Source organism: Aulonocara stuartgranti (genome assembly GCF_965226115.1).
Source record: "Aulonocara stuartgranti genome assembly, chromosome: 7".
NCBI lineage: Eukaryota > Metazoa > Chordata > Actinopteri > Cichliformes > Cichlidae > Aulonocara > Aulonocara stuartgranti.
Window position 1 is genome coordinate 29,261,327 of NC_138945.1, and position 26,636 is coordinate 29,287,962.

The 26,636-nt window shown below is 39.5% G+C and overlaps 1 protein-coding gene and 1 long non-coding RNA gene across 2 annotated transcripts in view; both read left to right on the forward strand.

The window, feature by feature from the left end:
* Position 1: 1 nt before the first annotated feature.
* Positions 2 to 738, forward strand: LOC309711474. The gene is made up of 2 exons (XR_014277982.1): positions 2 to 309; positions 388 to 738. It is a non-coding gene; the product is annotated as an uncharacterized lncRNA (long non-coding RNA).
* A 14,032-nt stretch (positions 739 to 14,770) lies between these two features.
* LOC309709874 (uncharacterized protein) overlaps positions 14,771 to 26,636 on the forward strand; it is an 81,510-nt gene continuing 69,644 nt past the window's right edge. The window contains exons 1-2 of the mRNA XM_082538778.1: positions 14,771 to 14,962; positions 17,950 to 18,776. Of these exons, the coding sequence (XP_082394904.1) occupies positions 18,651 to 18,776 (126 nt within the window). The 5' untranslated portion in view covers positions 14,771 to 14,962; positions 17,950 to 18,650. The remainder of the gene's footprint in view (positions 14,963 to 17,949; positions 18,777 to 26,636) is intronic.

A 26,636-nucleotide genomic window follows, 5' to 3' on the forward strand; every position in this document is an offset into this window, starting at 1 on the left:
GATTCCCTTATCGATTCCAGTCGCCCCGAATGACGTCACCACGTTGCGGAGCGTCATTTACCTGGCAGGAAACACGGCGCCTAAGCGGCTCAAACGCTCAAAAGTTTGATTATACTTTATGAGAACCGATGACAACAGGGCAACTTGCAAAGTAGATATTTCATTTAAGAGAGGAAACACTACGAATATGCAAAAGCATTTGCTCACAAAACACGCGATGACACGCGTTTTTAATTCCGCTCCGGACTCGTGACTCTCAACCCAGCAGCAGCGCTAACGTTTGCACGTCCTCTCCCGTTAATGCGGCAGGTAAATAATCAACTAACAGTGCATATTATGTTAGCGCAATCTGCCTTATTACAAGACCTGCCATTACTGTACATGTAGGTGACCATGATGAGAGAGACAGACAGAGTCTGGCTCAGATGCTGGCAGTTCTCGCTGCAGTCTACCGGTAGCGTCTCCTTTCAGGCCAGGATAGACTAATGTCACCGAGCAGTGTCTAAGTTTGTGGTCAAAGGCTTGCACCCATTTGCCACAGCAGATGCCCCCGATTTTTGGTAAGTGAATGTGTTTAATTGTGGGCAGGGACATTACTGGATATTCTTGTGTAATTGCCACAGAACAATTTATGTTATACTTTGTTATTGCTACAGAAGAATGTTGCAGCTTTAAGGCAGGGATGACTCCTGGAGTTGCTTTCTCACTGCATATGCTTTATTTCACAATCAGATCGATTCGATAACAAAAACATACAGCAGCTCCTCTCCTACTCCTAGCCCTTCGCTGCGGTGGAAAAAAGAACGACTTCAATCCCCTTCAAGGAACATACGTACAAAATAGTTTTCCTGATACACCAATGGGGCGTTCAATGCCATCTTGTAAATATGAGTACTCTGGCAGAGTAACAGTTCAAATGAAAAATACACCAGAACAAACAAGCAAACAAAAAAAGAAGTGTGGGGTACCTTTGAACCAATGAACAAAGTATAACAATTTATACTTTTTAACATAACCCGACCCCGTCAATATGTGATATGTCTCACAAGAATATTTATTTTATTATTTTACATTTACAATTTTTTTTCCTGGGGACCCTGTGACACCCCATTGAAGAGCCGTAGGCTGGATCTCTCAAGATCTCACTGTTGGGTTTGTAAGGCCATGTTACTCCTAAATTTCTATCTTGTTCAAAGAGAAGATATAAAACAAAGCTCTGAGCTAATCGACCTTAGTGTTCTCCTTTTTAAAAAAAAAAAAAGAATCGATAAGAGAATCGATAAAGAATCGAATCGTTAAACAGAATCGAAAATGGAATCGGAATCGTTAAAATCTTATCAATACCCATCCCTACACAGGTGTGTACATTCACACACATGCACTGACATTTTTGTTATAATTCTAACCTGAGGCCACTGAGTTCACGAGAGTAGCCAAGAAGATGTCATTAATAATTAATAAGCACGTTCAGTGTAGTAAAGCAGGTCTGACAGAGTCATTCACTCGAGCTACAAATCCTGAATTGCAAATGACGCTGCCAGCTACGGCAGTGCCACACCTTTAATAAGGTTGTTTAAAAAATAAATAAATAAAAAACATGCTGAATTTAAAAGTCTTATTTAATGTGTCTGACACTGTCGGCTTTTATCGATATAAAGTTAAAAATAACTGGCAAGATGTACAAATGAATCTGTGCTCTTTTTCACTGCTGGATCAGATTTAGTGTCATATATCAGACTTCCTTTTGTTTGCCATTGCTGCATTGATTTTTTTTCCTGTTTTACATCTGAAATGCAACAGTCATGGGAACAGTGTCAGTATTACTGTAACACACTGTGTGCAAGTGTTCTGAAGGCTATTCAAGTCTGCATAACCCCAGAATCGGGGAGGGAAATGGGGGCATACAGTGTGGGTATTTTATATAATATATATACTGACCACATGATTTTTTTTCAAAGGGCTTGTCTGATATAGTCACTTAAAATGGGCAGTGAGACAGACAAGAAGTGGGCTGACTTCATCTAAAGTAGACTTACCTACACCGAAGTTATAATATGCCAAAGAATGACATCCAAAAAGTGCCTCTTAAATACTTCACTACGTGCTGTTTTTTTATGTGTTGTTTTATGCAGACATCTACATGAGAAGAATGCAAGAGTCATTAAGCAGGATTACAGTTTACCAGTTAAAACAACAAAATGAAATGGTTTCTGTCACGGGTAGGGAGAGGACTCAGGCGCAGACTGGAATTCAAAGTTAAATACCACAGTTTATTTACACAACACCAAGTGCATGATATATACATGTGGGGGCAGTGGTGATCCCCTAACTCAGGGATCACCACAACATAACCTAATAAACCTACACCTTAGTTCACTTCAGGGGCGATTTTAGCCCATTTTTGGGGGTGCTTAAGCAAAAATGAATCAAAGCACCCCCAAAGATTTCTTACTTTTTTTTTGACAATATTTGCTGTTTGTGTGACACACTACTAAAAATATAAAAACCATACAGTACTGTACTTGTTTGAGACGTAACATTTTAACAACAAAATTATAGATAACCTCCCCCCCTTCCCAAAATGGTTTGTTCCAGCTCGCCTCTCCCCTGCTCTGGCTCTAGCGCTCTTGCTGCCAGAGCGATGGTGGCTGAGACGCAGCAGAGCGGAGGTGTAAGTGCCTGACTTAAAACAGGACATATTAGCTGCATTTAACCTTCAGTTACTCTTATATAGTTAGGTAGGAGTCATACCATGTTTCTTTTTAGCTGAAAAGCATTACACCAGGTAACCTGCAGTGTTAAAAACGTGTTTTCCGACAATGTTTGCTACCCTACAATCCGTCCTGCTCTGTAGTAAATTCAGCGACATTTGACCGTCCTGTTGCTCCCATTGAAATGTATACAGCCTATTTAAAATCTAAAACTTAAAATTGTCCGTAGCCCGCTGCTGTTACCACTGTCCTGTTTGAAATGGATACTAACTAGCTAACTGACTGAATGCCCATTAACCTTATAATCTATTTGTGTATGATTGTCAGTCTAAAGAGGGAGAGAGGAAAGAGGGGAACGTGAGGAGAAAGTATAAGGTCAGGAAGAACCAGGTAAGAAAACAGAGAGGGAACAGTGACAGGCAAAACAGAAACTGTTAAACTGACAAAGAGAAAAAAACCCTGATTTTACTCACACAATCTGGAAGTTGTGTTCTCCCTATATTAATGCTGCTATACAGAATCTGCTAAACAAACTGGGTTGAAACATTTTTGACCCTCTTTAACAACATTCCAACATACCATTATAATGGATCGCGGAGATTAAAATTACTGATATATTTTTATGTGGTTCAGCCACAACTGTACTAAAACCTCAGTCGCAGGACGTACATCACATTTGCACACTATCAGAAAGTGCCAAACAGCCCTGGTGGAGTGAGGAGCTGTAAAGAGAAGCAGAGTTCTCTGTTTATATTCTAAAAATGTTTTAAGCTTGTTTCAAAGATTCTGTACAGCAGCTTTAAATGTTTTCCAATAGCACACATACTACTTATCAGTGTTTCTTAAACTTTTTACAGTGTGTACCATCTGATAAAAATGTCAAGCTCTCCTAAGCACCACTATGAATGCATGAAAGTCATAAATCTTACAACGCAAAATTATTATTATTAAATTAGTAAAATTAGTATCTGCAATAAAGGTTTTTTCATACATTGTATACATTCTACCACAGGCAAAGTTGCCTCCATTTTTATAGTTTTTATTAATATTTTGTAATAATTTATTTGTAATAATTTATTCTGTTTTGGGAGTGTTTTTTATGTATCTGTATTATATTATACATACACTTTAAAAGTGAATCTCTGTCCAAAAAATGCACTCAGTTTACTTTTTACTCACTATGAGCATCACTCATTATTCTCCCGCAGTAATTAAGGTTAGTATATGTATTTTTTCTATTCCAATCCATTCTTCTTTTGCAGCATTTAAGACAACAGACGATGAGGACAGGGAGGAACAGGGGGTTAAATGCACCAAAGTGACAGTCAGAGAGAACTCGGGACAACATTTAAGGATGCAGGAACTGACAGAGACAGGTTTATCTTGCCTGGCTGGGCAGCTCTCTGGGTGCTCATCACCCCCAAAGCTCTGATCCTAGAATCGCCCCTGGTTCACTTTGTCTAGGGTTTATTTCGAGGATTTCGCACAACCCAGGATTCAAATCATGAATACATAATGGGCTTGGATTTACAACATTATGAATGAAATGTGGTCTACTTGGAAGCAGCAGGGCTCTCCTCCCCTTTCGATGGTTTGTGTGTGAAACTTTAAATCATCAAACTGTAAATTAGGAATTTTAAATTGTTATTGATCCCTGTACCCCTGGTCCTAAAGTGTATATTTATTTTCTTACTCTTCTTATATATATTGTTTGTTTAATTGCACTGCTGTAACTGGAGCCTCGTCGTCTCGTCTCTCTATATACTCTACTGCAGGGGTGCCCAATCCCGGTCCTCGAGAGCTACCGTCCTGCAGCTTTTAGATGCATCCTTGTTCCCACACACCCGAATCAAATTAATGGCTTGTTATCAGGCCTTTGCCAAACATGATGGCATGCTGAAGAGGTAATCAAACCATTTGATTCAGCTGTGTTGGAGTAGGGATGCATCTAAAAGCTGCAGGATAGTAGCTCTTGAGGACTGGGATTGGGCAGCCCTGCTCTACTGTATGTAGCGGAGATGACAATAAAGTTTACTTTGACTTCAGCCGCGAGCAGGCGCACCGAGGGCTCTCGCGCTCACTTTTCGCGTATAGAATTTCGAAAAAAACATCAGTGCAAATTATAAGTCTGTATCATGATGTCTGGTGTTTTCATCTTTGTTAGTTTGTTTTTATTTTGTTTTATTTTGCAAGTTGGTTATTAGACGCTGCTCCAGCCAGCCAGAGAATCCCGCCCCGCCCTCTCCTCCCTGTGCCGCAAGCAGCAGGCGCACCTCGCAAACGGAGGGCGCCCTTACTCCCAGCAAATGGGCGGCAGAAAACCGATTGGTGCCTATGCCATTCCCAATATGCGCTGTCATGACATCGGGGCAGCATGGCGTGATGCCGCCCCGCTACTGTGTGGGGGGAAAGATCCAGGGGTCCAGGGAGTCCAGGGGTGATTCGGGAAAGGTCCTCTCACACACTTGAACTCCACCACATGAATCCACACACCAACACGCTTGTAATCCAAAGCAGAGACAGGGACCATGACAGTTACCTTGAATTCTGTGGGTGACTTTATGGGTGGGTGACAGACTTCATCCAACATTTATTGTGGCTGTAACAAAGACACATTTGCATCGCTTAACTCAGGAAGGCAAAGTAGTAAGGTAACTAATTAGAGCTTCTGGTTATAAAAACAAACAAACAAACAAACACAAAAACAATGGGACAAAAAACAACTTGCAAACATGGAAATACCAAAATCAAATTTAGAAAAACTGTCTGTATCTTCTTTTATTCGTAACCTCACTGCCTTCTTCTCTAACTTTTCTAAATCTCTGTCTTTTTCCTCATTTTTTTCAGCATTATTTTTCCCTGTTTTTTACACTTTCCTTCTTCAGTCTTATTTCCTTTGAATGCAAACACAGCTCTCCTGATGGCAAAAGCAGCACCGTTATCAATTACTCCCCGTCTCCTGCAGCAAAAACCTCTCTGCAGACACAGCACATTTCCCTGGCCTAGAGAGAGAATGAAAGTGGGAAGAGGAGTTGAAAAAAAAGAGGGGCAAAGTTAAGAGACAGAGAGACTGAGTAAAAAGAGAAGGAGCACAGGGGAAAAGAGGAGGTAGGTGGGCACATACCGTGAAGGGGTAAAAATGATCTGGACAGCACAAAACATTCGAAGATTATGGTAGGCTGGGAGATGAAGGGAGCACTTGCACCTTATGGCTTAATATATCATGACAGCCTGCTGTGTGTACGTGTGTGTGTGTTGGATGGCCTAATATGACCTGTGTAGCTAGTACACTCAAAGATACACAGTATGAAAGAAGATAGCAGCAGGATATCAGGATATGCAGGTTTCTAAGCAATAATATTGGCATAGAAATCAAAACACTGCAGAGTAAATAAAAAATAATAAACATCGACAGTAACATATACTGGAATTGTTTGCTTTGCGACAATCCCACTAACTGCATCACCTGACATACCCAAGTGCAAATTAAAAGAGTAATGTCCCATTCTTTTCTGATATAGGATTCTAGCTGCTCAACAGTCCAGGGTCTGCTTTCATCTTCAAATGTTTTTAATTAGTGAAAGTCTGGAAAGGCAGGCAGGTTCAGCACCCGGATTCTTCTACTATGAAGCCATGCTGTTGTAATAGATGCCGTATGTAGTTTAACATGGTCTTGCTGACAAATACAAGGCTTTCCCTGAAAAAGACATCTGGATTGGAGCATATGTTGCTCTCAAACCTGTATATACAATTTATCACTGATGGGGCCTTTCCAGATGTGCAAACTACCAATGCACTCCCATATCAGATGCAGGCTTTTGAATTTAGAAATGATAACAGGCTGGATGGTTCCTCTACTCTTTAGTCCAGAGGATATGGCCTCCATATCCACAGAACAGTTTTCCACTTAGCTTAAGTCCATTTTAAATGAGCATTGGCCCAAAGAAGACATCTGCATTTCTAGATCATGTAGAAAGCTGCGTTAGTAGATGGCATGGTTCACAATAATTTCTGGAAGTGTTCCTGAGCCCATGCAGTGATTTCCATGATGAATCATTCCTGCTTTTAGTGCAGTTCTAGCTGATCACATACAAATACCAAGCAGCCAGTATTGATTTTTGGCTTTGTCCACTAAGCAAAAAGATTTCTCTAGATTATCTGAATCTTTAGATGATGAGATACTCAAAAATCTTTGCAGTTTTATTTTGAGAAACACAATATGCAGATTGGTGAACATCCGCCCATATTTACTTCTGAGAAACTCTGCTTTTCTAAGAGCCTCTTTTTATTCCCAGTCTTGTTACTGACTTGTTATTACCACATACTTTCCCAGCTTTTTATTTCCCCTTATTTGCATTCTGTTTTCATTTACATTTAACCCCATGATCCTAACTTTTTTGGAACTGGGCTTGTACATTTAGCCATTGTAGGAAAATAATTCAGGGTAGTCATGGGGAGAAAATAGTAATTGTTATATATTTTAGTAACAGTATAAAATAGTTTAAAACTATTAAGAGTAGAAATGACACACTGAAAAAGGTACTAAAACAAAACGTGTGCTGTGTAATTCAAATTCAAATTCAAATTTTATTTGTCACACACACACAACCATACACAGTATGACATGGGGGTGAAATGCTTGTAGCTGTACAATGCCCGACCATTAAATGACAGAAGAAAAGTTTTACAATATTTACAATTTACTACAAAAATTTACAAATTAACTTAGGAATTTACAGTAAAGAATGTGCAAATAGCAGAAGAGATTATAAAGATAAGGATTATAAATTATAGGAATTATAGGATTATAGGAAATGTGTGGTGGTGCGTGTGGTGACGTGTGTGAGAGTCCAGTCTTATAGTGACGTGTTTGGGAGAGTCCAGTCCTACACCGTGTGTACGTGCTGTATGCTTAATAGCCCATAGCTCTGACTCCATTAATAAGTATTGATATTATTTGCATTATTTCCAAGTTTTATGTGATGATGGATCCTCGTTTATTAGCTTTTTTAATGTTTTGCATGAAAAATCTGAAACCAAAGAGTAGCCACGAAGTTTAGCTGGCAAGTGGAGCTGTAGAGTTTAACAAAGTTATCTAAGAAAAACGTTCACACGTTGAAGGAAATTCTGTCTGGATAAAGACTACGTCTTGCTGCTGCACATAGCAATGCAATACACCTCCTCCAGACCTCTCATCTCTCTTCTGCCTTTTTCTGTCTCCTCCCGTGGGCTGAGCCAACGCCCAGTTGCTGCAGTGCAGCTCACTTTCCCATTTCAAAAAACTCTCCCCCCTCCCTCTCCTGATCTCTCCCTCACTCTACATCTTTGCCTGTGTCTCTCTGCAGTGAGGCAGCGAGCAACACAAACTGACAGTACAAAAAAGTGTTTTTTGTACGACTAATCAGCTTAGAATTGCACTATCCTACGAGCAAAAGTAAAAATTTGTGCACATCTACATTTTGCATAAATGGTGACTCGGTTTATTTTCAAGAAATTCTCAATAAGTTTATTTGAAGGATGTTTGATTGCTCCTTGGATATTGTGTAATGTACATGAACTATTGTATAGATTTGTTTTCCCCATTAATATCTAACACAAAATTAAAAAAAAAGGGGGGGGGGGGGGGATGTGGAGTTTTATTTATCTCCAAACACTGCAGCAGACACAAATTTCACTTACATTGATCCTTCCTCCCGGCCTTCATTTCCTCTACCCTTGGTAAACTTAATGACCCAAACAGACTCATCAGATCACCCGATGTCTACTTAATCTGTTAAAAGTTCAAAATGATTTGGGACTTAAATAACTTTAATGACTAACTTTAAACCACTTTGAATGTTGTTATCGCAGAAGCACTGCTGATAAAGTCATAAAGCTGTGTTATTGGAGTGCCACTACTGAACCTTTGGGAGTAATTGAGAAACATAAGACATATGGCTTAGACTGCATCCTCTACAATGAATGGGGCCATCGGAAAGACTGATTAAAAGTTCGCGCAATTAATTCTGGAAAAGGAAAATATTGAAACATAACACAGAGGAACTCTTTCCCTTAGCTCTAACAATATTCTAAAGTATTGTATGCATTTATGAAGCCATGATAATTTCATATTTTATAACTGGCACAACATATCCTACTTAGGAGCATGTATATTCTAAATGTCATATATATAGCTAAGCAGACTTAGTAACGTCAGCTTAGTTTTATCGAAAAGAGATATAATGTGATAGAAGACTGTGATACATGCTTATATCAATTCTAGATTAGATTACTGCAATTCATTACGCATTTGCCTGAGCTAGCAAAGCTATAGCTGATCCACAATATAGAAACCATACTTTTTATTAAAACCTGAAAAATAGAGCACATCACTCCCATTTGAGGTTTTCTTCATTGGCTATCTACTAATTTTGGAATTGATTTTAAGACATTTTTTTTTCAACTTTTAAGACCAAAGCATATTTCAGATCACCTGACACCGTACACCCTTAATTCTACCCTGAGGTCCTCAGCCAAGGCTCTGCTCGTACAATCCTGACTAAGAACTTGGGAGTGATCAAGCTTTTTCTGTCAGGGCACCTTCTTTGGAGTAATCTCCCTGAGGAGATCAGATAAGCAAACTCAATTTTATCTTTTAAATCCCTCTTAAAGACATATTTTCATAAGCAGGCTTTTTTCTGTTCATTTGTTTTAAGTTATTTCTATATTGCCCTTCCTGTCCTAATTGTTTTAACACCTTCTCCTAGTGATCATTTTATAGCTGCTTATATTTTGCTTTTAATTTTCTTAATTTACCTGTTTAACCTGTTTTTATTATAATTTTCTTTATTTCTTGCTTTTAATCTCCTTGTGCTGACAGTATTTACCTCCTCTTAAATCTTTTATTTGCTGTTTATTTCCTATCTTATCTTGTGAAGCACTTTGTAAAGGTGCTATATGAATAAATTGTATTATTATTATTATTATTATTATTATTATTATTATTATTATTATTATTATTATCATGTCTTTGTAATTTTAGTAACTTTGAAACAGACTGCACATGTATCTATTCATATGTGCATTCTTGTTATTGACTGTTTCATTGCTTGGGTTTGGTTTAAGAAATGCATTCTTTTTCCAGCATATCATATAAATCTCTTGTAGAGTTAACGGCCCCATTGTTTTTGTAGCTTGTGCACATTTTGTCATGTGGCTTTCAATTAAGTCACAACTTGCCCTGCCTTTTCTTGTCATGTCCTATCATACCCCACTCCATCAAACCACATCCATTCCTATCACTTTGTGCCACGTCACAGCATGCATGACATTATATGCAGCTTTTAGAGCTGCAAGAAAGACAAACCCACACTTTGCTGTACTTTGCCACTGGACAAGGATCAGACTTCTATATCTAGCTTGTACCTCCTAATCTATGGAACAAGCTATTTGCCATTGCAATTTGCAGAACCACTGCAAAGCAAACACATTTACTGTAATGTAACTCTTGTTAAAAAAAAAGAAGAAGCCAGGATCAATAAGTATTGATTGTGATCTGTGCACGTCCTCAGCTCTAGTGCTTGGACTGCTCTCTCAGGCACTGTAATCCAAGCCTCGGAGGTCAGCAAAATTCCCGGCAGGTTGAGGCTGCAGCTCTAGAGTAAACGAGAGACAACATAATCTGTCACTGATCTGGTCTGTCTTCTTTTTTTTCAAAAAAGCAATATATATGTTTCAATACATCTCATATTTTCTTTCCCAAAAACTAACAACAGAAACCTTTTGGGAAGGCATGGATATTTCATGGAAAATGTTGTAAATATGGAACCTGCACCATCATCAGTTGCTTGCTGAAAAGGCTTTGACAATGGAAAAAGGAGACATTATAACCAATGCAGATCAGCCATGTGTGCAAGTCTACTCATCAGCATTTCAAATGCAAAGACAGAAAGTCTGCATAATTCTTCTCCTGGACAGGAAGCTGGTCTGCAGTACTGTGGGATCTTGGCTTCAACAGGGGTGACTCTGAGATAATTTCTGGATGTCTGCCAAGTGCTTTTCACCCCCGACCACTTTGATTCTCAGAGTGTTTCCAGCATACCCAGCTCCAATGATCAATGGTTCCTAATGGAGGCACGGTCGTGGACAGCATGAAATTTAAAAAGAACATTTAGCTCTTATACCTTTTTTCCCCCAAAGCCATTCTCATTATGGCAGCATAAATGAATTGTACCAATCTAATTTTGATGATCCATCATCATCCCAAGAATATGTTGTCGAGCTTTTGAAACTCTGACTGTACTTTATTCTTCAAAGGAAAAGTTTGACATTTTGTTGTCTGTCATTGTCATGGCTGAACGCTAATATGGAAATGAAGTGACATTTGTATAGCACTATTGTACTCTTACTGACCTGATAAATCCCTTACTGTGAAGCCAAATGTAAGCTAAAGTCACCACTTAAATAACATGGCATATTTCTACTATTCTGTGTCCTAGCAGTAGCTTAATATCTAACAAATTATAAAGGCAGTACTGACCTTCCAATCTAACATTGTGCAAAAACAAAAACGTGCTCCCTAAAAAAGTTTATATATACCAACTTCAAAAGTACTTTTCGTGGCTTTAATTGTTCATATGTGTTGACATAAACCAGTTTACTGCAGCATAAGATGCTTCAAAGAGTGTCCTGAACTTGATGTATGCATGCAACAAAAAGGGTTCACATAAGCCTTATATTTGAATTCTGGTTAATAAAAAAAAAAAGTCATTTGCAAAGTTTAGGATCTTTTGTTCCTATAGGATTCTTCCTTTCAAGTCGTGGTTAACACACCATCCCATTGTTCTCTGACGAAGTAACTGAACTGCTGAGCAGGCTATAATTCTGTGTTTTGTTGCACCATGTATCTGCATGCTGTTTCTACCCTGGTGAGCATTATATATCAGAGCCAGCACAGCAAAAAGCATTGATACTCTTTGCTCTATTGCAGAGATTACTTAATTAATTATTTTATGTATCTTAATATTTGGTCTTTTCTATGCTGCAGTTTCGATTAAGGAACACACCACAGTACAGAAAGTGAGGAAAGACAAGAACGAGATTAAGAAAAACTGAGATATTACACTTTGTACATATCATACAAATGACCATATCATATTTTGTGTGTGATAACAGCAGATTTGTATGTGGTCTTTTATAGTGTGTACCTCTTCAGCAATTAAATGGTTTCTTAATATCCTGTTTGGCTTTTTCTTGCTGAAACTTTGAAGTTTGCTGACATCTAGTGTTTCAAGTGTGAAAATATGTTATGTGCCATTTCTGGTATTACTGCAGTGGAAGATGGTAAAATCAGTAGTAGAGGTAACAGTAGCTTCATCAAAAAGGAGAGAAGATAAAAGTCTTCTTAACTGAAGACATAACACTTTTCTGTTAATCCCTTTACAAATTAAATTGTCCTGTTAGTATACTGTGTGGTTTAAACTGTAATGCCATAACAGTAATAACACATATTAATTGTTATTGTGAAAGAGTTACTATTGATGTTAACAGGAACAGAAATACTTTAACATAAAGCAAAAGAGACTTGCACAAGATTTTTAACTCAAGTGGTAATTGTTAAACCCTTTAAGAAAGATAATACATAAAATCATATGATGAAGCAGGATGAAGGTGTCCGTACTAAGAACAATATGGATTCATTACATCAAGGTGAAAACAAAGATATGTCCTTTGTTTCAGCGTTCCCTGCCTCTTCTTATTTCTGAGGTGGATGTAGTTTGTAATGGACACAGCAGCACTGGCTGAGTCCCAAAATGCTTTTTTTGCTGAGGGAAGTGCAAGTCCTCGCCAAGGGCAAAGGACTGGTGGATGCACATTCTACATTGGAATAAAGCCAGATGGCATGTGGCAGAGCTGGAAAGACAGTGAAACATTAGGGCATTTCAGGGGCATTACCCAAAACACATGAGTCATATTTATTATTATTTGTGCGTAAGAAAAACAATTAGAAAAACTTCAAATACGGATTGAAAGAATACTTTTAAAGAGCAGAAACAGATGGCGATAAGGCGTTTGGTAGCAATAACATCCACTTGCCACCTGATGGTGCAACAACACAGTGAAAGCCAGATGACCAAAGACGCTGCAGTGATATGTGAGACTTTAAATAGTAGTGATGGAAATCTCTCAGCAATGCAGAATCATGAATCACCATTCAGTGGAAACCATCCAATCTACTCGGGAATGTAGAGCGTGACATGCTGACATTAAATCACACTTTCTCGCTACACCATATGCTGACTGTTGAACCAAGACTTCACTTTTGCAACTACAAATTACAACGATCCATAACTCATCCTCCTCGCCAGCGCTCCACTACTTAATTTACTGAAAAAGTGTTAAACTGTTTAATCGCGGTCGTGCACTGACCTTGGGAATCTTATACTGCAGGCAAAATATTGCCCAAAGCACAGAGGCCTATAGTCACATTGAGCTGATAGGAAGGCAACAGTAAGACAAATACCAACTTGTTACAACCAAGGTATGCAGAAGAGCATCTCATTGAAGTAAATGGCCTATGGGAGCAGAAGACCTCACCTGGCCTCTTTGGGATTCGGTGGAACAGAAGATTTACAACAATAAACATATCTGCATCAACTGTGTGATGCTGTAATGTCAGTATGGACCAAAATCTCTGAATGGTTCCAGCACCTTGTTGAATCTATGCCACGAAAGCTCTCCAGCGAGTAGTGCGGTGCTCTGAACGGATAATTGGAGGTGAGCTTCCCTCCCTCCAAGACATCTACAGGAAGCGCTGCCTGAGGAAAGCGGGGAGGATCATCAAGGACTCCAGTCACCCCAGCCATAAACTGTTCAGACTGCTTCCATCAGGAAGGAGGTTCTGCAGCATCCGGTCCCGTACCAGCAGACTGAGAGACAGCTTTTTCCATCAGGCCATCAGACTGCTGAACACGTCATAGACACCTCAGCTTCACTACTGGAACTTCAACATTATGCACTCCACACTGTATATAAATGCCACTTGTTTTGCACATATTCAACTCTGTATATTTTATATATTTTATTATTATTATTATTATTATTATTATTATTATTTTATTTTATTTTTTTACTATTTAATTTGTAAAAATGTGTATACACACACACACACACACACACACACACACACACACACACACACACACGTAGGAAAATATTTAGTATACACATCCAGAAATGCATACACTATTATATATTGTACATATATTTATTAGTTTCAGGTTGGCCATTCTTGTATTTTGCTCGTTTGTGTTGTTGTGTTTGCACATCTCTGTTGCTTGTGGGGCTCGCACACAAGAATTTCACTCACATGTGCTGTGCCAGTGTGCCTGCACATGTGATGTGACAATAAAAGTGATTTGATTTGATTTGATTTGAAAAAACAGCTCTCAAGGCCAAAGGGGATCCAAGCTAATATGAGTAAGATGTAACTAATGAAGTGACCAGTGGCTACATGATGCATATCTTTTTGATGTCTTAAAGAAAACAAAAAGTCAGTGATCTGTTATGTTCATGTTCAGGTATATGAAAAACTGTACCCCTGCTCGTCTTCATCAACTGCCCATTCTCTTTATATGCCCAGAAATTAAAAGTGTAGATTTTATTAGCAGCAGACATCCCTGTGTCTGCTTCATGTCTGAATTATGTGTGCAACTGTCACTGAAATAAGTTTAGAGCTGACTTTCCCCAAAATTGCATTAAACGCTGGGAAAGACTAGTTTACCATGGCTTTGGCTTGTTTCTTTTCTCCACAGCTACACTGATTACTTACACTGATTAAGTGACTGATCTCATTAAGCTAGAAAATTGCAGTGCCAGATCTTCAGGTAACAAAATATGCAGCTTCATCATTTTCTATATTTAGCACACACCATACTGGCTCAGGAGCTAATGGACCCAGCAAATGTATTTTTATTTTTTTTCATCAGTGATGGATTCATGCACAATATGCTCTTTCTAACGCAAATACATCTCAGACCATGCAAGCAAATTAAAACACACCATTTATTCATTTTATGGATCAATATATGTTTTTATATTAAATTCTAGTTGTATAGTATATAGTGTATAGCTTAGTGTATAGCTTATAGGTGCAAGATCCAGCTAATGTGATACACACTTGTAGGTTAACTAAGCTATCTTTCATGGGTGGCAGCTGGCATGTACGCAGTGGGCTTCATAGAACACAGCAGGAGAGCGCAACTTCGGCAACAGTGAGTTTGTATTTAAGAACAGTACATTAAGTAGAAAAACAAACAAATAAAATACAATGCAATACATGAGCTACGTTTATGAGTTAATTCATGAAGTCTGTACTTTGGCGGTTGGCACAATAGCTAGCAGTATACCCTTTCCTGAAAAATGTCGACTTATAAAAATGTTATTATAGTTATGGGGGGAAAAAACAGCGACTGCATCGGCATTCTTTTTTTTTTTTTTTTTTTTTAATCAGTAGCAAATATTGGACTATGCCTGTAAATGTTAGCCCAACTTTAGCTAGGCCAAGATTTTTTTGTTTTTTCTTAAAAGTATATTGCAACAGAAATGTTATGAGTAGGTATCAAGGGCTATCATATATCATAGCCTCATATATCTTAGTTAATATAGTGTTGTATTGCTAGCTGGCTAACTACTGGGATACCAACCTAGTTCTGCTGGCCAGTAGAAGCCCTGTAAACTAGCTACCCTGGGTTTTCTTAAGTTATCTGTAACCAAATTATAAAATATCAGAAACATACATTATGGGAGTAGTAATGGCTTTAACTTCAAATACACACTACCACAATGTAATAGAGAGAAATCTGCAGGTTATGATCTATTTTTATCTTGTCATTTAAGTTATTATCTAATAGAATACATTTCTAGCTGCTCCTGATTTCTTTAGAGACTCCTAGTAAATATTGGAAACAGGTGTAAACAAACATTATATATGGCAAAAACAGCAGTTACAATGAGCTTGAAAGTCAGTATTTGGTACGACTATTTGACCTTTATTTTTCAACACAGTCTGAACTCTCTAAAGCTTTCTTATAAATTCTTTAAGAAGTCTTCAGGAATAGTTCTTCAGGCTTCTTGAAGGGCATTCAGCGCTCTCTTTTGTTCTATTCTCTGTCACAAAGATACAATTTAAAATTGGTTCTGTGTTATTTGTGATGTGTAGTCAGTGTCCAGAGAAGAAAGAAAGACAGTAAGAATAGGACTGGCTCCATGAAAACATAAAGAAATTGGGGGTGGCATAAAACTTTTACAATACTGTATTCTAACCATCAAAATGTTCCTGCTGATGACAATCCTGTGTCTAAAGAAAAAAGGTCAATGGATATTTTTTACGTTGATCTTAAAGTTGTTTAGAGTTCTGTTCATTACATATTGGTTTTGTGTGCTGAAAGCTGTCAAAGACCGTTTTTGTAGTAAATTGCAAAAGTGTGAATACAACAGTAACCTACAATTGCCTAAACCTGCTCCTGTGCTTCACCCTGCTCAGGCTGAAGTAGAGTGTTTTGGCTGTTGCTATCTAAGCCTTTGGAAAGAGTCCAGAGCACAGGTCAGCATTTTCAGAAATAACTATGCCTTTGTTCACTAACTTGAAACTAGAGATTGAGGCTATAAACCAATCAGAAAAGTGTTTACTGAGGTCATAGAGCAAGGAAGCTCACAGTCATTTACATTTGTCCTTCAGTTCAACTAAGTCTTTTTGCAACAAGAGGAATCGCCCCCTGCTGCCATTTAGAAAGAATGCGGGTTAGAGGCGCTTCCACTTTGGCTTCAGTTTTCAGTAATGAAAGTTCTGTTAATTAAAAAAAAATTACATAAAGTTAATGCATGAAAAGAGCAACAGCAACAACAATGCTTTCCTTCCCACAGGTGAATAAATGACGCCATAAAGAGGTAAAGACAGGCACAAACTGGACTAATGTTCCCGTTGTGCTTTATTTACTAGAAAGTCTAAATAGCTGCTCATCTGAGATATTTGCACTAGAGTCCTATAGCCACACTGTTGCATAAACTATTACCTATTTAGTCTGTATTTTATGCACATGGCTTTCAGAGGGCACATGGATCACTCTGAGGGGAGTTTTTATGCAGGATTTGCAACAATTAGTCTGGTTGCTTTGATGGTGAGTCCAAGGCAAGCTCTGGCATACATTTTGTTGCTAGATCTATTAAGCTAGATCCATTAGCCTGATACTAATGGATCTAGCTTAATAGATCCATTAGTATCCGTATAAAATGTCACTCAGATGTGATGCATACAAAGAAGCAAGAAGTTGCATAGAGTCACACAAACACAGAAGGCATCTATGAATATAAAATGTATGCATTCCTATGCATTCCTATGCTGCACTTTACGTTGCTACATCATTCTGCAGAAAGATGATGTTGCAGGGGCGGATGGGGGAATAAATGAGAGGAAGAAAGAAAGAAAGAAAGAAAGAAAGAAAGAGAGAGAGGGGGGGGGGGGGGTTGGTAGACCTACACTCTGGTGATGAACAGTGTGTACAGAATGCAAATGTGTTATATTAATGAATTAATAATAGCTAAAGAAATAATTCATTTTGGAAATAAGATGCAACTGTTGATAAGACAACAAACAAATAAACAAACAGATATTGTCATGTCTGTTGAATATAATGGATTTTATAGTTTGAAAATTGGTTTCCGGATTTGACTCACAATAGGAAAATAAGAAGGATTTTAAGTTAAACCTGGATGTTAGCTTATTAGAACCAAATAAAACAAATTTTATAATCATATGAAGGCACAGCAAGTCAATTTTCCATTAGATGGTGACACAGTCAAAATCAGTTGGAGATTACCTGCAAAAACTGTTAGTAGTTTTTCAAAAATGAATGGTAATGTTGTTTTTTGTTGCACCAAACATCTGTGCATACCCTCTTGATTTGATGGAAAAAGGAAAAGTGGTGGAATGAAGGGGAAGGGAGAGGAGCATGCAGTTTTTATGAGGCGTTCACATCGTTGATGCTTTTCTTCTGTTCTGCTTCTGACAAAACATGAGAGAAACAGGCAGGTCTAATACTTATCACACGGCATACTGTTTCCATGCCACCTTAAAATCGACTTTTGGCCAAGCTGTGCAAAGACTCATCGTAAAAGCATGATGCTGCATATTAGAAACCCGTTTCTGTTTCACAAGCTCCCATTTTTCTCACTTCTGTTCTTCTTCTCTGTCTGTTTCCAGGAGGGAGGTGCCATAGAAAAGCTATTGGCAGAGAGAGGGAAAAAAGACGTGAGAAAATAATTATTTGAAGGCATTCAGCAGCTTTAGCGCCCTCATCTTTTGTACCTCACTTATGCAAAAACAGCTATTCTGAAAAAAAAAGCCTTTAACAAAGAAGGAAACTGGAGAAAGATGCAGAGCAGCAGGAAGAGGAGGGCATCTGACAGATAAAACGAGGGAGCTCTGCAGCAGGATCCCTACAGTGCTGTACACAGAACTGCGTGACTGGTCTCTGCAAGCAGAGGGAGGAGAGAGGAGAGAAGGGAGGAAGGTAGGAGAGAAAGAAAGGGGGAGGGGAGGCAATTCAGTGCAGTGCTAGCAGACTGGATGAGTAGCAGCCCCGGCATAAGAAGCAACATCAGCACCACTAGCTGTAGCATCTTTCTTTGTGGCTGCTGGAGGCTGTCTTGTGGCTGCTCTACCATCAACAGCCACAAGACATACACACACACACACACAAAAATATTTGGACACAGACGCTCCTCGTGCTTGCATCATACACACACATGTCGTGGTGGCCACCAGAGAAGAGGTAGTAAGTGACGGGGCTCGGGGGACAGAGGGACACAGGAAGAGGAAACCGGGACGACTGGTGGTAGTGCAAACAGGAGGAGGGCTGGAGCGACCGTGACTGGAGCAGCAGCAACAGTAGCAGCGGCACCATGGCGCAAGCCGCCAAGCAGCTCCGCAAGACCAAGGACCTTGCGGAGGCCGCCGCCCAGGAGCAGAGGGAGAAGGAGGAGGAAAAGATAAAAAAGAGGAATCGATCCAGGGACCGCAGGCGCAAGGTATGGCTGATTATCTCAAGAGACAGGGGAAATGGCAGTTATTCTTACATCCACCTGCCTTTCTCTATCTCCAGCAGTCTTTCTCTCTCACTGTGCTTGATTGGTTAGGGTGCAATTACACATGTATAATTACACAGTTGGTCTTATGGCCTCAGCTGGTACGTGTGCCTGTGTGTGTGTGTGTGTGTGTGTGTGTGTGTGTGTGTGTGTGAGTGTAGGCTAGCCAGTCAAGCACATTTGCTCTGGTACAGGTTGTGTCAGCTCTGTCAGATATTTAACCATGGGGAAAGAAAATTAGGCTTACGATGACTGTTATGCCACTAGAGGTGTGAATAATATGCGCTGCCGGTCAAATAACACGAGCTGTCTTTTTGTTTTTCTTTCACGACATGCGTTTTAGGGGATTTCAGCCTTACAGTGTGTGCACTATATGTATTTGAAGGAAATGCAAGTTAGAGGTACTGCCCAAGCTTATATTTCAATGCAGATTTTTGTCACCACTTACATGGTTTGCATGCTCTACTCTCTCCTTTATATTTGGTGTCTTCCCCCATATTACAGTTTTTTTGTTTTGTTTTTTCATTGGAGGAAATGTAAAATGGAGGGGGAAAATGGAGGTACACTCTAATAATAGATGCAATTTTAATGCATCTGTGTATCTTTTGGGGCATGTTTGTGCTCCGTGTAATGTTCGAAGGAGAGATTGATGGGGATGATTATTTGTAAAGATTTTCAGCACGTAATATTTTTGGTTTAGAAAATGAATATTTTTTGTGTGACAAAGTGTGCACACAGAATATCATCCTTTAGGCACGAGAGCACTCATTCACCCCCTTTCACTTCTCTCCTGGACTCTTCCGCTCTCGCTGTGCCACTGGGTGCAGATTTTATTGGGGTTGTGCCTCCTTGCACTCATGCTTGGCAGCGGTGAAATGATTTATGGAAACACATATTACATTTTAGAGATGTTTATTGAATGATTAAAAAAATATATTTTTATCCATTTCTACATCTGATAACATTATTCCATGATCATAGCCTTTGTATTTAATATTATGCAGTATGCAAGTTTTCTCTCCCTCTTTCAATATTTCTGTAATGTAAAGTTCCTGGATAATGTAAAGGTCTTTGCGTATTCACTGCACAAGAGCTGTGTGTTGTGTGTGTGTATGTGAGAGACAGAGTGTGAAGCAGGGAAAATAGATTTGTCAGACAGACAGAAACAATTATAATACAATTATTTAATATTATTTTAAGTATGAAACTGATTCTTCTGAATGGAAATATGTGTAGTTTCTGAAGCTGTACAAAATATTTTAATTTTATGATCGGCTTATTTTGCTGGTTTAGTTTTTGTATTGGAAGAATATTGGAATGGGTAAATGGCATAAACATGGTGATGTGTTGAGGTGTCAATTTATGTGATATAGTGACACTGACAACCTATATAAATGTACTTATATAGGATAAACATATGGATTGTTCTGCAAAATGACACCCTGGCTTGGTGTTTTACCTCAGGCCTCTCCTTCAGGGAATACAAGTTAACGTCATAATACTTTGTTCGGTTTCACACATTTCCCCTTGTGGGACAATTAAAGGATTATTCTATTCTACATATAGTAATACACATACAGTATAGGACATACATATACACACCCTACAGAACAGCCACCAAACTGGGGCTGGTCCACCGGCACCCTAGTCCATAGAAGACCCAGCAGGAAGGACATAATGAGCCACCAGAGTGTGTGGCGATGATCAGCTAGCCAAAGCATATATCATTTACAGACACCCCTTTAAATAGTACCCATGAGGTTCTCATTCCCCTGATGAAATGTGTTCTTACACTCTGAGGCAAAGAGAGAGCTTTGTTGCTGTAAGCTAGGAACATAGCCTCCACTAGCCTGTGGGAGACCCTCTGTTCAGACAGAGAGCTTTACCTTTGGTGGGATTAGCAAGGCACACAAGCAACTGGTCACATAAACACACATTCTGAGTGCGGTGAATTTGGGTACATAGTACACGCTCCAGGCACAGGGAATGCAGCTCCTCAGATGCAAAAGGAGGGGGAAGCAAAAACTGTAACCATGAATTGTAGTAATAATCTGAAGGAATAAAAATCCCTCATTTGAGCATACTGACCATGAAGCCAACACAAGAGAACTGTCTGCAAAAGGATTCACAATGTATGAAGGTCACTCACTCATTTTGTAGAAGCTAACCTGAGAAACAATAGTCTTATATGAAAAAAGCATCATATCTATTTTTTTTTTCCTTTTTTGGGGGGGGGGGGGGGGGGTGCACAAAGGGTCTGCAGCACCACAGCCAAATCTCAAAATGCTGGTGATGCCTAACTACAGATCTCGGGTGGTGGACCCCTTTCAAAAGAATTCGTGGCCGGAGGATTTACACCTGGCATCAACCTGTCAAAGTCGATATGACTGACCAAATATACTTTAATTATTAAAGAAGAAAGAAGATATAACAGCTCCCAGGGAATGTCAAAAAGATCTGCAATAGAGGACTGGAATAGGAGAACATGTCGGTTCTGGTAACATTGCTAAAAGGTTTACTATTTATGACCATGCAGTTTTCTGCTGCATGAAGCCCTAGGACTTTAGACAATCACACTGTGTTTGGACCAGACTGCGTATGGAAAGTGCTGCACCTGCTTGGACTGACAACCTGAACAGAACTTAGGTGGTGCATCTTGGTTGGTAACAGATGAGAGATGTGTCCCAGCTCCACAGCTAGAAGGACTGAGGCTTCCTACTAGGAATCTCATTTCTTTGCTCTTTGCTCCAGACCAGTTGGTGCGGAACTCAACTTTGAGACTGGGCTCTCACCTGCCATGCTCTCTTGGGGATAGATAACAGAATGGCAACAAGTGATGGCACACATAAACCCTCAGCAGACACCGATTGATCCAAGTGGATGGTCCCTTTTCTATCCAGGACATGAGAGAGGTTCAGCCAGATGCTGCTGTTGTCCTACTCTTAAGGCCCTCAAAGGGCATAGGGGTACTGCTGTACAGCAGGGCCCACAGAGAATGCAATACATGGTTCCTCTGATGTCATTAAGGAGAGGTGCCAGGGGGCTGTCAAAGTGAACCAGTGACTTGAACTCCAGCAGGTGCATTGCAAGGTGACAAAGTTGAGCCCGATAAATCTGATATCCATAAAGCTGAGATACAGCAAATCTGCTGTGCTTAGAAGAATTAAGAGGCCTATTACACCATGGTTGTGAGATGGGGCCAGATGAGCAGCCAAGTGTGGTTCCCGGAAAGGTTTAGATAGTGAATTATCTAAGCCAGCTTTCTCTGCATTGCCCAGCTCCAGAAATGGTCCGTAGCTGTTCACAGTAATGCAGGTAGACAGTGGTTAGCTTCATGAAGCTGTTAGCTCACAGACAAAATCAGGGAATATGGGCAGGTGTTTTTTTTTCTGAGACAGTACAGGATCCTAGCCGCAGCTTCTTGCCTGTATGGTGAAACAGCTCAAGCTGTAGCTAGCCAGTGACTTCACAACCTCAAGAACGAGCATCAACATACTCCAGTTGGTAAGCCCAACTAGTCTTGGGTTCATTGAATGGACACTCCTTACTAGGAGAAGGTCATGCTGTTCAACATCAGTCTTTTCTGGTCCTTTTCCACAAACATCACTTGTTTTTCTAGTGTTGAATGCTGGCAAGAAAACACATGTTTCTGGCTTAGTCAGTGCTCTCCTAGCATGGACAGTCCCCAAGCAGATCGGACATGCTTTGTGCTGGTCTTCATCATGCAAAGAGAAACCACTTCCATAAGGACATGGGTGAATAGAAGATTTCTTCTTCACTTGCTTTGGTTTGGTACTCATATCTAAATGCAAATAAAAAAATGCTTGGAAACATGGAAATTAGTCCACATGAGGACTACACCACTGGTAATCAAATTCAAATTCAAATTCAAATTTTATTTGTCACGTACACAGTCATACACAGTACGATATGTAGTGAAATGCTTGGACAACTGCTCGTGACCTAAAGAAAACAAAAAAGGAAAAGGCTATGAATGAGATAGGAAATAAATATGAAAAATTAAAAAGGGTAAATTTAACTAGGAAGGAATAAAATATAAATTAAGGTTAAAAATGAAATAACTGTACAACACAAATTAGAATGAAGGGTAAATTTAACTGGGAAAGAATAAGATAAAATATATAAATTAAAGTTGAAAATAAAATAACTGTACAACAAAATACACAATATAGAACTATATAAGAACGTATGAAGAAATATAAATAAATATATACACAATAACAGCAGCTGTACAAGTATTAACTGGAAATGAAGAATATAATGTCCAGTGTTGTGCAATCCACATTATGTCTTGTGCAGTGCAAATATGCTTAAAGTGATTTAAGTGATGAAGTGAAAACAAAGTCCAGAAAGTCCAGTGTGTGTGTAAGAACCATATGTGTGGGTCAGTACTGTGTGGTGGTGTGATTGAGAGACCGTATCGCCTGCGGGAAGAAGCTCCTCCTCAGTCTCTCTGTGTTGGTCTTCAGGGAGCGGAATCGCTTTCCTGACCTCAACAGAGAGAACAGTCTGTTGTTGGGATGGCTGAGGTCCTTCACGATCTTCCTGGCCTTGGTCCAGCACCGCCTGCTGTAGATTGAGTGCAGGTCAGGGAGCTCGGAGCGGATGGTGCGCTCAGCTGACCGCACAACCCTCTGTAGAGCTCGTCTGTCCTGCATGGTGCTGTTTCCGAACCAGGTTAAGATGTTTCCCGTCAGGATGCTCTCTATGGTGCAGGAGTAAAAGTTCCTGAGCACCTTGGAGGGCAGTTGGAAGTCTCTCAAGCGTCTGAGGTGGTAGAGACGCTGACGGGCCTTTTTCACCACAGTGTTGATGTGACAGGACCATGACAGGTCCTGCGTGATGTGAACTCCGAGGTATTTGAAGCTGTCCACTCTCTCCACTGGGCACTCGTTGATGACGGGGGTCTGGTAGTTCCTCTCCTGCTTAGTGCTGAAGTCCACTATCAGCTCCTTTGTCTTACTGACGTTTAGAAGGAGGTTGTTCCTCTGGCACCAGTTCTCCAGATTCCTAATCTCCTTCAGGTAGGCCGTCTCGTTGTTATCAGAGATCAGGCCCACCACGACGGTGTCGTCAGCAAACTTGATGATGGTGGTGGAGCTGGTAGTGGCCACACAGTCATATGTGTACAGAGAGTACAGCAGGGGGCTCAGAACACACCCCTGGGGGGCTCCAGTGCTGAGAGTGGTGGAGGCTGAGACATGTCCGCCCATCCTTACTGCCTGTGGTCTGCCAGTTAGGAAGTTGGAGATCCACTGACACATAGATGAGCTGAATCGTAAACTCTTTTCGAGTCGGCAGGCAAAAGAGCTAACTAGCAGTAGCTAGCTCGCCCGACTCAATAGAGGTGTTCTTAGTGATGTGAGGAGTGTTAGAACTGAGGAATGATTGTGATGTGTGATGTTGACAACCCCACTCTGTAGTTTTATGTGGTCTGCCATCTGAACACCCTAAACACTTCCACTTTGTGATTATACTGTTCACATTTAATCACTGAATATCTAGGAGGGAATAAATCTCATAAATCAACTTGTTGCATTGGTGGTATCCTATTATAGTTCCACACTCAAATTCAGTGAGCTCTTTTAAAAATATTTGTAAAGATAGAATTCACGGCTAAGTGCTTCATTGTCACAATGTAGCAATGGGACAGAAAAAAACCTGAATTAATAGGTGTGGCCCAATGCTTTTGTGTATATTCTGCAGAATAAGCCTAATTCAAAGACTTTTAGTTGTCATTTATATATTGTTTTTAATAAAAACACATCAGACAAACCCTTCCAGGTTTGTGCAATGTCCTCCTTATTAATGCTATAATATATTCATAATTATTATCAAATATAAGACAACTTCTACTGTTTCATACATTGTGAGTGAAAACCTAATATGGAAATCAGAGTGTGCAAAGGATTGTGTAGTATAGTGGAGATGTGCCAACCCCCCTGCTCCCCAAAAAAGTGAAACCTGGTCCTTTACAATACTGTTCTTATGAATACTTTTCTACAGGAGTTGTATAAAAACAGTGCTTCAATTTGTTTAAAACTAAAAATGAAAGATGTTGAAAAGTATTTAGAATCATTATTTGCATTTAATTATTTGTAGAGAACAAAAATGGTTGAATTGACTGTTCTTTTAGACTATGTACAACATAAGTGTTACCGTAGTCTGCTGGATTTCATAGGCCGTTTGACCTTTCCCTCTCACCTTCACCTCAACAATCACCCATGCCACATCAATATATGTCACTATCTGTATCTGTCTTATTTCCTCTTTTGCTATAATCTCTGAAGACATGAAGGAAGGAAGATCAGGCACAGGCAGGCCTTAATGTTCTTGGGATTTTAATTGGCCCCATTCGATGTAAATCAAACTCGGCAGGATGGCATCTCTCCTCCCTATTCCTCCCCTCGCACAAAGGTTATCCACTCCAGTGCCAACAGAGATCCTATCACAGCTATGGACAGACTGGACAGCAATCCAGTTAGGGAGTCTGCAAAGGAAGTAGCCGTGCTGGCTAAGGTACATGCGTTACAACTGCCCAGTAGTTTTTGAACAGACTTCTGCCATGTACATTTCGGGAAACTAAATAACTAAACACTAAGTGTAGAAATGTCTTTGAATCACTGAATATGCTTTTATGTTCTAAATACAGATTTTAGTTTGATTGTATTGGAAAAGTGTTGACATGTTCATGCAAAGCACTTTTATCAGATTAGATTGGAAAAACATTAACCTAGCTGAAATAATCGTGTGCTCTTTACTATTCATAATACTCGCATGACTGTTAATGATTTCTGCACATCCTAATTACCAAGTGAGTGATTCCAAAATATGTCAGCAAAAATAATGATTGAATTATGTGTGACAGACTCAATACAACCAAACTGCATTACGTGAGCATCTTAAATTATAAATGAATGTTTTACAAGGTAGATCTTCTTATGACATAAATGATTGCTTGCAGAAAATTCAGTTTTAACCTCTTGAAATCTTACATCTAGACATTAAATGTGCCCTATTAGATTTTTCTTTAAATCATGCCATCAACAAGATGACTGCATTTCCACGATCATTACACACTTGTGAGGTTAGTTCTTTTGCGTTTTGCTTTGTGTTGTTTATATTTTCTTTATTACTTTTTAAAATTGTTTCTCTAAATTCTGGGCTTCTAACTCACTGTTGCTCAAATTCTACACTTGAATATAGGGTGGCATTTTTCACATTAAGCCCTTGCTGTGGAAAAGAGGTACAAGCATGCAAAAGTGGAGAACACATTACACAGTAAAGCTTGGCAAAGATACAGTCATTTCTGGCCACTGGTAAAAGGATAGCTCATGAATTGCAGTATCAAACATTTGAAGTCCTGCTTAGTACGTGTCTAATAGTTTTAGTGCATGATATATACCTATTCTTTAATAGGGTACATAATTATATGCCTTTATTATTAGCACAACAAATGCTAAGAGTGGAGTAATGCGATTTAGGAAGTACATGGTAATGCTTGTCCTTCTTCAAATTGCACTTTTTGCTCATTTTCTGTAACCAACCTGTTATGTGAAACCCTTTTACTCTAGTAGCTCAACACAAAGCTCCTCAGGTCCGTGCATGTCCCTGCTTCCTTCGGGCCTGCACTTAATACAATGAATCTAGAGACCTTTTAATGGATACTGTGTGTCTTTTGTTTGCCTTTTACTCCTGTTTTCCAAAAGAGCTTTATTTGTGCACATGTGAGGACATACAGTGTGTGTGTGTGTGTGTGTGTGTGTGTGTGTGTGTGTGTGT